General features: G+C 41.5%; 1 protein-coding gene across 1 annotated transcript in view; it reads left to right on the top strand.

Annotated features, from left to right (window-relative positions):
- The first annotated feature begins 247 nt into the window (after positions 1–247).
- The window catches only part of LOC116731986 (uncharacterized), a 33210-nt gene continuing 20503 nt past the window's right edge, over positions 248–12954 (top strand). Inside the window, exons 1-8 of the mRNA XM_032581934.1 lie at positions 248–312; positions 423–552; positions 1636–1794; positions 2746–2883; positions 6050–6201; positions 6982–7085; positions 8824–9013; positions 12796–12927. Coding sequence (XP_032437825.1) covers positions 423–552; positions 1636–1794; positions 2746–2883; positions 6050–6201; positions 6982–7085; positions 8824–9013; positions 12796–12927 — 1005 coding nt within the window. The 5' untranslated portion in view covers positions 248–312. The remainder of the gene's footprint in view (positions 313–422; positions 553–1635; positions 1795–2745; positions 2884–6049; positions 6202–6981; positions 7086–8823; positions 9014–12795; positions 12928–12954) is intronic.

Here is a 12954-nt window from a genome sequence, read left to right on the forward strand (position 1 = left end):
GGGCTTTTGTTTAGCCAAACTCTTTCTGCAGGTAAGACAACAGTTAATTTCTTTTTCAAATGTGTATAATACAATCAAGTTTTTTTTATACATTCTTAGAAATAATAGAATGACTGATGTGTGTATATACAGGAATTACCAGAGCCAAACAAGACTTTTCTCCACAGGGAAAGAATTATCTGTAGTGTGGAGAGCTGTATTCTAATACTTTTAGGTTTCGTTTCCTGATAACTGCCACACCCTCTGATTTCAATAAAAGCCAGAAACAGAAAGTAAAAGCCAACATAACTCGGTGATCCTGAATGCATAACGGTAAGAATCGAATTGCTTAAACTTGACAAAACACTTGGATTCTCAAAAAAAAATTCTAATTTACAGAGAACGTCGCAAACAATTTTGGTTTGTGTCTCAATACTTTTTAGATGAGTGCGACTTACAACCTGCTTGCTAATCACCGACTGGAAGCTTACTACAACAAATTTCTAGAGTTAGGAGTGAAAGATGAACGGGACTTCGTTGATAGTGTTACAGAAGAAGATCTAACTAACCTTGGTAAGAAGCAATATTTTTTTATTTTTGGCTACACACTAAAGTTTTATAAAATCCATGGACTAATAAACATAAGTTCAACATACACTAAAAGATTCAGATCAATGTTTGATTCACAGAGTATCTGTAATTATTAACCTCACTCTTTGAAGGTTGTAAAACAGGTTAAAAGTCTAAAATGTCCCTTATCTCCTGACATTTGTCCTCTTTTTGTCAGAATTCTACTTTACTTTCTCTTTTGGTTCTTAGAATTGGGTTGCGTTACAGAAAAAAAACACCACGTTCAATTTGCTCTGTTCTGTTGTCAGATAACAAGGAAGCATTAAGCAGAATTTTCGCCACTATAAACAAAAATATGTTAAGATCACTGTTTTTTTTCTTTTTTATTAAATGTGATAACAAAGATAAAATCCTCATACAACAACAACACTTTTCACATTAGTTTACAATATCTGTGTGACTTGATATATTTATTACATATGTAATTGTTAGTCAAAGCAAAACCAAGAGTGGTACAATTTCTTAGTTGTTCTTTTTCACTGCTGTGTCTACATACAGTAGATAATGCGTTCCAAAACTTTTTCCAACAAGCTGGAACCTGTGTGTGTCTTTGTTTTTCTCAAACTGATAAACCAATATTACTGGAACTCTGACAATTTGTTGGCAAAGAGCAATGAGAAGGAGCAAGAGGCAAGTTTAGAGTGAAACCTCAAGTTGTTGCTATGCAATGTATAAAATTCAACTCCAAAATACTATTTTGATCCCTAAACGTTGTAACTCATTGACTAATATATTATTATTATTCATATTATAATATATAATATACAGAATGAGAAGATGTTTTTTTTATTAACTTTGAAGCATCTATTTATTTTTGGGTTTTTGATCATTTAGCTCTGACCGATAACCCATGCAAACATAAAAACGTTGCTAAATTGTGAATGGATGCATCCTGCAAAAATAATTAATAATGCCCAGTGTCTACCAATTGGATCACATAGCGCAAATGGTATAGCAAAAAGAAATATATCAGAAATATGTGTAATGTTTTATTAAACAAATAAATACATTTGTATTTTCCCACAGGATTAACGCAAGTGGAAAAGAACCGTTTTACTAAATTGCGGAATGAGGTTTCCAGAGTCAGAGCCCCAGTCCAGTCTGTTCCATCTGTCCAAAAGTCGTTACAAGCATTTTCTTTGATGTATACATATCCCAAATGTCCTGAACCGAAACGCATCACAGGTGAGAAATTTGCATGTTTTGTGGCTTTTAAGTTAAAAAGGCATGCCAAAGTCAGAGTTTTTCTATGTGTCAATAGGTCATTAGGCAGTTTTAGTAAGTTACAAAATACTGTAAAAGCACTCAGAAAATAATACAGTAGTATAAATCTTTATTTCAGGACAAAAAACTGTCTGTTTCATGTAAAAAATAAAATATAAAATATAGCAAATCATCAATTGAAGAGAAACACATCCATCACAATGCAAACAGACAATTATTTAAAATTTTAAAATCAGTGTATTGATATAAAAATACAAATTATATCATGGAAAAATATCATTTGTACTGTTGAACACTTGAGTATTTTCAAAAGTGCTTCAGTACTTTCACTTGAGCAAACCTTGGAGGAAGCAACTTTGACTTGTTCTTAAGTAAAATCTGACAATGAGTATCAATACTTTTACTCAAGTAAAGTTGAGAACTTTGTCCACCTGTTTACTTCTTTTCTTCTTCATGTATAAAAATCTTGGCAAAAGCAGATTTACATTTAGATCTTTAAAAAAAAGATCTAAAACCAACTCTAGATCAGTTCTGTCATTTATCAACAATTCACAATCAATCACGTAACTCAGATTTCCAAAACTGTTCAATCTTTTGCATGTGTTTTAAGACTCTAACACTAACATTGATATATTACAAATTAAGATCAATATTGCTTTTTGAATAAGTGTGGAGAGAATGCACCAACTCCAAATTTACAAATAACTGTGAATTTTAGTTACAAATTGTGTATTCTGAAATATAATTTATATAATACATAAACAAGCAGGTATATACTGTATGTTTTTATAACATAATTTAGTTGATATTCAGACAATTTAATGAGTTAATCAACTAAAATCAAAGTGATGTACATGCCAATGCAGTTAAAATATAATCTAAGACATTTATTTATTTATTTATTAACTGCAGATATGGATCCAACTCAAAACACTGTTGAAGACTTGATGCTGAGGATACTTCACAATGAAGGTATCGACCAATCCCGCAATGTCTGTCTCTTTACACGGGATGGAATGCCTCTGACAGACGATCCCTTCTTCAACAAATGTAAGTTTATGTAAGGTTGGATTTAACAGTCACCAATAATACACATTTTAAAGCAGGAGAACCCGAGTCCAGTCATTGACTGCACCATCCTACAGCTTTTAGATGCATCTGTCTGAAGGTCTGGTAACGGGTCATTCATTTGATTCAGTTGTGTTGGAGAAGGGCTGCATGTAAAAGCTGCAGAATTGTAGCTCATGAGGACTGGATTTCTGAAAACATCCTTCACCCCAAATATATAAAGGAGCTCTGCCCACTTCATTATTAATAGACGAGCATGTTTGGTCAGCTGGTTTTACAACTGTATATGCTGTACAATGGCTGCTGGAAAAGACAAGTGTTAGGTGGGTTGTGCAGGAGGCCCTGCTTCTGCTTATGGGTCTGACTCTGCAAACAGAGTTTTAACAACTGTGATGTTACAACTTGCATGAACGTGGCACAGCCCTAAAAAAGTTCCCTCTGAAGGGAGTTCAAAATAGAACTAAAATATTGTTATATATACGTATATATATATATATATATATATATATATATATATATATATATATATAACATATATATACACTGCTCAAAAAAATAAAGGGAACACTTAAACAACACAATATAACTCCAAGTAAATCAAACTTCTGTGAAATCAAACTGTCCACTTAGGAAGCAACACTGATGGACAATCAATTTCACCTGCTGTTGTGCAAATGGAATAGACAACAGGTGGAAATTATTGGCAATTAGCAAGACACACTCAATAAAGGAGTGGTTCTGCAGTTGGGACCACAGACCACTTCTCAGTACCTATGCTGTCTGGCTGATGTTTTGGTCAGTTTTGAATGTTGGTGGTGCTTTCACACTCGTGGTAGCATGAGACGGACTCCACAACCCACACAAGTGGCTCAGGTAGTGCAGCTCATCCAGGATGGCACATCAATGCGAGCTGTGGCAAGAAGGTTTGCTGTGTCTGTCAGCGTAGTGTCCAGAGGCTGGAGGCGCTACCAGGAGACAGGCCAGTACACCAGGAGACGTGGAGGAGGCCGTAGGAGGGCAACAACCCAGCAGCAGGACCGCTACCTCCGCCTTTGTGCAAGAAGGAACAGGAGGAGCACTGCCAGAGCCCTGCAAAATGACCTCCAGCAGGCCACAAATGTGCATGTGTCTGCACAAACGGTTAGAAACCGACTCCATGAGGATGGTATGAGGGCCCGACGTCCACAGATGGGGGTTGTGCTCATAGCTCAACACCGTGCAGGACGCTTGGCATTTGCCAGAGAACACCAGGATTGGCAAATTCGCCACTGGCGCCTTGTGCTCTTCACAGATGAAAGCAGGTTCACACTGAGCACATGTAACAGACGTGACAGAGTCTGGAGACGCCGTGGAGAGCAGTCTGCTGCCTGCAACATCCTTCAGCATGACCGGTTTGGCAGTGGGTCAGTAATGGTGTGGGGTGGCATTTCTTTGGAGGGCCGCACAGCCCTCCATGTGGTCACCAGAGGTAGCCTGACTGCCATTAGGTACCGAGATGAGATCCTCAGACCCCTTGTGAGACCATATGCTGGTGCGGTTGGCCCTGGGTTCCTCCTAATGCAGGACAATGCTAGACCTCATGTGGCTGGAGTGTGTCAGCAGTTCCTGCAAGATGAAGGCATTGAAGCTATGGACTGGCCAGCCCGTTCCCCAGACCTGAATCCGATTGAGCACATCTGGGACATCATGTCTCGCTCCATCCACCAACGTCACGTTGCACCACAGACTGTCCAGGAGTTGGCGGATGCTTTAGTCCAGGTCTGGGAGGAGATCCCTCAGGAGACCATCCGCCACCTCATCAGGAGCATGCCCAGGCGTTGTAGGGAGGTCATACAGGCACGTGGAGGCCACACACAATACTGAGCCTCATTTTGACTTGTTTTAAGGACATTACATTAAAGTTGGATCAGCGTGTAGTGTTATTTCACTTTAATTTTGTGTGTGGCTCCAAATCCAGGCCTCCATTGGTTAATAAATTTGATTTCCATTGATGATTTTTGTGTGATTTTGTTGTCAGCACATTCAACTTTGTACAGAACAAAGTATTCAATGAGAATATTTCTTTCATTCAGATCTAGGATGTGTTATTTGAGTGTTCCCTTTATTTTTTGAGCAGTGTATATATATATATATATATATATATATGAAACAAAATATATAACTAAGTAGATGAAATCTCATTATCTGGAAATGATTTTGTGCAAAAATAGGTAATGAACTTTTACAGACATTTCCTAAGTTTAAAAGGAAGCATAATAGGTCACATTGTATATCCATCCATCCATCCATCCATTTTCTAACACCCTTGTCCCTATTGGGGTCAGGAGGTGCTGGTGTCCATCTCCAGCGGACGTTCTGGGCGAGAGGAGGGGTCACCCTGGACAGGTCGCCAGTCTGTCGCAGGGCAACACAGAGACAGACAGGACAAACAACCCACGCCCACACACACACACACACACACTCACACCTAGGGAGAATTTAGAGACACCAATTAACCTGACAGTCATGTAATTTTGGAGAGAACCTACTTATGCACAGGGAGAACATGCAAACTCCATGCAGAAAGACCCCGGGCCGGGAATCAAACCCAGGACCAGTTGGTAGAACTGTTGCCTTGCACTGTGCAGCCCCCAGATTGTATGCATTAAGAAAATATTACCATATGCCAACTAAAAGGTAGGTAAGCCGGTTAAGGAAGGTAGAATTGCGAGAAAACAATAATAATAATAATAATAGTTGCATGGTGACGCAGTTGTCATGGTCCTGGTTTTGCATCTCCATGTCCTAGCCTGGAGTTGGATCTTCATAGAAAGGTGAGGGAAAGGAAAAAACTGAGGAATGAACTGAATACAAGAAGCAAAACTTGACAATCCTAAAAAAGCAAGACCTAAAGATTATGGTAATAAGTACTAATAACAATTCTCCAAGGTTGAATCTTCCCAGTGTAGGAAAAATAATTTCTGAGTCCATGGAAAATTTTCTACGCAGATATTATATATATATTATCATTAGATAGCAGTAAAGTGCTTTCAGTGGCATTTCTTAGATGTATGCATTAAGGATGGAATTGAAATTTTGCACAATAGTCTACAAAGATCAATATCAAGGGTATCTTGATTTTATTAATCCTTTTGTTTTTCTTTTACAGGGTCATTACAGGACAGACACATTAAAAGTGGGGATAAGATTTATGCAATTTTTACACCAAAGCAAAACTTGAGACAAGCTCCTGCAAATATCCAGCAGCCAAATCCTGAGACCAGTGGAACAGACAGAGTAAAATGTCATGTCATGCTCAAGGTCAGTTCAATGTGAATCAGAATGTCCCAAAGTTGAAAGGGAGCGAAAGGTGGCTAATAACAAAAACAAATCATCACACCGAACTCTGTTTATGTCTGCTTCGTTTGGGCCAACGTTGGAGGGTTCTGGGCACACCTGCATTACAATCACATCTATTCTCACATAGAACATTTATACTCAAATCTGTCCATGTATGTGGATGTAGCATTCTCAACCAGTCCAGCTACAACCTCTCAACATTTGGTTAGATGAGTGTTTACAGCAGTTTAGTGATTGTTATTCCACATCTGTTCTGTTTCTTTTCTTTTGTCTTGTCTTATTTCTATTTGGGATAGGGATTGGTTGCAAACTGATGTTTCAGACTAATGACTTGAATTGGGCTGTTTTGTATTTTTGGTAAAGACCACTTGTACCTGTTGAGCCTGATGTGTTAAACCACATGTGAAAATTCCTAAATAAAAATGGAAAGAAAAAAATTAACTAGTTAATGAGTTCTAAATGTTTTATAAGAGCTGTCAGTTTATTAAAATATGATGTAACAGGTAGAACATGGGTTCATTTCTCATGTCTGATGTTTTTGTGTTTATCATTGCTCATGTTATTTATTTCTTCATAGTAGTTTAGTGTTTCATCAGTTGTGAGAAACTACATGTAAAATGTTGGTTGGCTATGTTGTTTTGTCAACAGTAAAATAATTTTGAGGTTTTTTGCTCTGAGCTCATAGCTTGTTTTTTTATAACACAATATTATGTCATATTTAATGTCCAAAAACATCTGCAGGGGGATTATGAGCTATCAGTGGACATGGAAAAAGACACAATGAATGGTTTGAAGAACAAGCTTGGAAATGAGTGTGGAATTCCATCTAATGTCCTACAATACAGGTGAGCTTTATTTTATTTTGGTATTTGGGAGAGTTGATTAAATTTTCCTTTCCTGTCCTTCTTTCTTTCTCTCTGTTATTCTGTCCGACTTTCTCCATCTGCTTGTTTCTGCCTTCCTTTCCGTTTCTCTTTTTTTCTTATTATTGTTTTTCTGTTGGTCTAATTGGCTGTCTCTTTCCACCCAACTGTTTCTCTCTGTCTGTGTTTTAGCAGAGAAGATTTTGTAATTTACAAATTTGGTAAATTTTGTGTAAATTTACCAAAATATTCTCAAATTGTCATGTCTACATATGGAATTCTATCATTTTATTTTGATGTTAAGATATCAAGTAGCTTAAAGTATTTTAACAAAAAGTCTTAACTGCCATTTTATACCACATGGAGTCGAATTAATAAATAAAAAAAATCCATATTTCATTTCAAAAATACCAAAAATATTCTCAAATGGCATATGGAAAAATATCCTTTTATTTCCATGACACTGGATCAAAAGCTTTCTCAACGAAAGATTATTGGCATTCTCTCAATGACCAGCTAAATTCAAGAAATAAAAAAAATCAGATTTTATCATAGAAATCATATCACCATATGTATATGTAGAATACTATGGCTCTGATATACATCTCTGTGTGTAATTAATCAGGTACCAAGTTGATAGCATGAGCAAACCTGATGTACAATCAGGCAAACAGGATTGTGTCAGTAAAATGATCAACATAGCAGGCGTCATAAATTTAACATACCTGTCTTCATGAACATGCAAAGTACATGCTGATCATCAGAAAGTGCCAAATACTGGGATGTAATAATTTACCACCCTCAATATGATTTATTAAACCAGAACCAGATTGCACCTGCAAACTGGCATGCAAAACTCCATGTGGTGACCAGGAAGTATAGATGTAACACATTACTTGTCAAATATTTGAAACATTAAAATATATATAAAAAATAAAAAAATAAAAACACTAAAATATAGATTCAAAATATCCCCCAGCAATGCTTATATTGAGCAGCAGGATTTTTGATAAATTCCATCACACCCTCATCCTATCACCATGATGCTCTGCAGGAGGACATCTTTATAGCCCAGAATAGGTGATGCAGATTATAATTGTCTGCTGCATATTCCACAAACTGTGTAGGCAAAAGATATCTGCGTGGGACATATTATTACAGCCATACTACTGAGAATCTTTATGTAATTAAACCAAAAAGAAAAACACCAAGACTAAATTAAAATATTGTGCCACGTCACTTAACACAACTGAACAGTAACAGTCACCAGAGATCAGAAAACCAGCATGGAACCAAAGAGATATAGAAGATAAAACCAATAAAAAGAAATGTCCTGGGTACAAATATAACCCTATTGTACCTATGGAGGAATTTAAAGACACCTTTAAATTCCTCCATCTATGATCAGGATTTTATAAAACTATCCCTATTAGGGTCTAAATGTTTGTTCTTTTATTATGAAATATGATAGAGATCTACACTGGTGCAGTAACTGTTGTGCTAGCTAGCACTAAAATATTTGTGGTTGCGTTATGAACAGTTTTGAGAAATGATAACTGTTTTTCCATAACTCTTTAGCAGCTTGGTCCATTGATGTGCTGCTCTGTTGTGGGGGAGGAATTGTAGCGCAGGGGAGGTCAGTCTGTCTGTCTGTCTATATATCCATCATGTCTGTCTAATATTGCTGCTGTTTCTTTGTCCTTTATCACAACAATGTTAGAGGTGAAGGTGGCCCTGTGGACACACTGAAGAGTTGTGGAATTACAGAGGAGTCAACAGTATACTTCTCACTGTCATCATTTTCTGCTGACGAACAAGCTGCCAATGAATTCTTCATCAATGATGTTGAGCCTGCAGTCCAGCAAACTCCCTTAGGAATGAGTTCTTTGCTTTCATCACTCTATATAATTGTAAGTAATATGTTTTTATTATGGTTAAAACTATAAATAATTTAAACCATTATTTATACTGTGAACATACCAAACAATGCTGTCTAGACAAAAACCCATGCTCTGCTATGTACTCACATATTTTCATTATTTTTACTCAGTCATTGACCTCTACATGTACAAAAATGTTTTCCAGCAGAACATTGTGGTATTGTTAAATACTCCAAAAACTTTTTTTTTTCAAATAAGGGACAAGTTAAATGGAATCATAACTCCACTTTTTATTCAAGCTTGAGTGTTGAATAAATCATGTAAAGTGACAAGTTGTTGCCATTGAATAATACAAAATATTTATTTCAAATTATGACATTACTGAACCATTTTATTAGAGTTTTTGCTAAGATTACAAGGGAGCTTGAAAAGACCATAAAATAGTTTTTTGTGATCTGATTTGTGTTTTTCTATATTATTTTTCATGTAAGTCATGGTACATCAAGTTTCTTCAAGAAAATTACAAAGGCTAGTGGTATTTTTTTTAATGCCTTCACATGTTTTGTTTAGAAAGTGGTTAATTTATTTATTTATTCTCCATTTATTTGATCTAAATTCAATTTTTAATTTTTAAAATATTACCAAGAGACTTCTTGTCTTTATGTCGACTCATAATGCAGCATCCATCCATCCATCCATCCATCCATCTTCTTCCACTTATCCGGAGTCGGGTCGCGGGGGTAGCAGCTTCAGAAGGGAGGCCCAGACTTCCCTCTCCCCGGCCACTTCTTCCAGCTCCTCCGGGGGAATCCCAAGGCATTCCCAGGCCAGCCCAGAGACATAGTCCCTCCAGCGTGTCCTGGGTCTTCCCCGGGGCCTCCTCCCGGTGGGATGTGGCCCGAACACCTCACCAGGGAGGCGTCCAGGAGGCATCCTGACCAGATGCCCGAGCCATCCCAACTGGCTCCTCTCGATGTGAAGGAGCAGCGGCTCTACTCTGAGTCCCTCCCGGATGACTGAGCTTCTCACCCTATCTCTAAGGGAGAGCCCAGCCACCCTACGGAGAAAACCCATTTCGGCCGCTTGTATCCGCGATCTCGTTCTTTCGGTCACGACCCAAAGCTCATGACCATAGATGAGGGTGGGAACGTAGATCGACCGGTAAATTGAGAGCTTCGCTTTTTGGCTCAGCTCTCTCTTCATCACGACGGACCGGTACAACGCCCGCTTGACGGCAGATGCTGCGCCAATCCGCCTGTCGATCTCCCGCTCCCTTCTTCCCTCATTCGTGAACAAGATCCCAAGATACTTGAACTCCTCCACTTGGGGCAGGACACCCGACCCGGAGAAGGTACTCTACCCGGACCAGACTCTGATACCAGTCATACAGGGACCTGACAGCCCGTATCAGAGTGCCTGGTATCCCATACTCCCGGAGAACCCCCCACAGGGCTCCCCAAGGGACACGGTCAAACGCCTTCTCCAAGTCCACAAAACACATGTAGACCGGTTGGGCGAACTCCCATGCACCCTCCAGGACCCTGCTGAGGGTGTAGAGCTGGTCCAGTGTTCCACGACCAGGACGAAAACCACACTGCTCTTCCTGAATCCGAGGTTCGACTATCCGACGGACCCTCCTCTCCAGGACCCCTGAATAGACCTTGCCAGGGAGGCTTAAGAGTGTGACCTCCCTGTAATTGGAGCACACCCTCTGGTCCCCCTTTTTGAACAGGGGTACCACCACCCCAGTCTGCCAATCCAGGGGAACTGCCCCCGATGTCCATGCAATATTGCAGAGTCGGGTCAGCCAACACAACCCTACAACCTCCAGAGCCTTAAGGAACTCCGGGCGGATCTCATCCACCCCTGGAGCCTTGCCACCGAGGAGCTTTTTAACCACCTCGGCGACCTCGTCCCCAGAGATTAGAGAGCCCAACCCAGAGTCCCCAGGCTCAGCTTCCTCAATGGAAGGCATGTTGATGGGATTGAGGAGGTCTTTGAAGTACTCTGCCCACCGGCCCACAATGTCCCGAGTAAACAGTGTTGTAAACTGTAAACAGTGTTGGTGCTGTACTGCCCCCCCCCCCCCCCCCCCCGAGACGGCGGATGGTGGACCAGAATCACCTCGAAGCCGTGCGGAAGTCTTTCTCCATGGCTTCTCCACACTCCTCCCACGCCAGAGTTTTTGCCTCAGCAACCACCCGGGCTGCATGGTGCTTTGCCCGGTACCCATCAGCTGCTTCCGGAGTCCCACAGGCCAAAAAGGCCCGATAGGACTCCTTCTGCAGCGTGACAGCATCCCTCACTGAAGGTGTCCACCAAGAAGGTTCGAGGGTTGCCGCCGCGACAGGCACCGACAACCTTGTGGCCACAGCTCTGATAAACTGCCTCGACAATGGAGGCACGGAACATGGTCCACTCAGACTCGATGTCCTCCACCTCCCCCGGAACGTGTTCGAAGTTCTGCCGGAGATGGGAGTTAAAGCCGGCAGCCGTTCCCTGCAGACCCTCACAACATGTTTGGGCCTGCCAGGTCTGACCGGCATCCTCCCCCGCCACTGGAGCCAACTCACCACCAGGTAGTGGTCAGTGGACGGCTCCGCACCTCTCTTCACCCGAGTGTCCAAGACATACAGCCGCAGATCCGATGAAACGATGACAAAGTCGATCATCGAACTGCGGCCTAGGGTGTCCTGGTGCCAAGTGCACATATGGACACCCTTATGCTTGAACATGATGTTCGTTATGGACAATCCGTGACAAGCACAGAAGTCCAACAACAGAACACCCCTCGAGTTCAGATCTGGGGGGTTGTTCCTCCCAACCACGCCCCTCCAGGTCTCACTGTCTTTGCCCACGTGAGAGTTGAAGTCCCCCAGCAGAACAAGGGAGTCCCCAAGAGGGGCACTCTCCAGTACCCCCTCTAAGGACTCTAAGAAGGGTGGGTAATCTGAACTGTCATTCGGCCCATAAGCACAAACGACAGTCAGGACCCGTCCCCCTACCTGTAGGCGGAGGGAGGCTACCCTCTCATTTACCAGGGTAAACCCCAACATACCGAGATGGGGAGCAACAAGTATGCCCACTCCTGCCTGACGCCTCTCACCGTGGGCAACTCCAGAGTGGAAGTATGTACAGCCCCTCTCAAAGAGACTGGTTCCAGAACCAGAGCCATGCGTCGAGGTGAGACCGACTGTTTCTATCCGGAACCTCTCTCACACACTAGCTCTGGCTCCTTCCCCACCAGAGAGGTGACATTCCATGTCCCAAGAGCCAGCTTCTACAACCGAGAATCGGACTGCCAGGGTCCCCTCCCTTGGCCGCCACCCATCACACACTGCACCCGACCCCTTTGGCCACTCTCACGGATGGTGGGCCCATGGGATGGGGGACCCATGTTTCCTCTTCGGGATGAGCCCGGCTGGGCTCCATGGGAAAAAGCCCGGCCACCAGGCGCTTGCCATCGTGCCCCCCCTCCAGGCCTGGCTCCAGAGTGGGGCCCCGGTGACCTGCGTCCGGGCAAGGGAACACCAAGTCCAATGTTGTTGTTCGTCATCGGGGTCTTCGGGCTGCGCTTTGTCTGGTCCCTCACCTAGGACCTGTCCGCCTTGGGTGACCCTAACAGGGGCATGAAGCCCCACAAAGCATAGCTCCTAGGATCATTGGGACACTCAAACCCCTCCACCACGATAAGGTGGCAGCCCAAGGAGGGGGCTCCTTGGGCTGTCTATATGTCTGCTCACAATGCAGCATTCAGCAGTGATTTTTAATTTGTTTTTTAATAAATTTAAGTGATTTTGTTTCTATTCTAGAAATCAAAATTTCCTGTGGATTCTGTGAAGAAACTCATTAGTTACATACGCAAACTAACTGGATGCAGCCCTCTGGCCCAAAGTTTATATCAGTTACTCTGTAAGAATGAGCCTATATCCAGAAATCAAAAGGTAAACTATAGATTCACTGCAGTATTG

Source organism: Xiphophorus hellerii, chromosome 13 (assembly GCF_003331165.1).
Source record: "Xiphophorus hellerii strain 12219 chromosome 13, Xiphophorus_hellerii-4.1, whole genome shotgun sequence".
Lineage (NCBI taxonomy): Eukaryota > Metazoa > Chordata > Actinopteri > Cyprinodontiformes > Poeciliidae > Xiphophorus > Xiphophorus hellerii.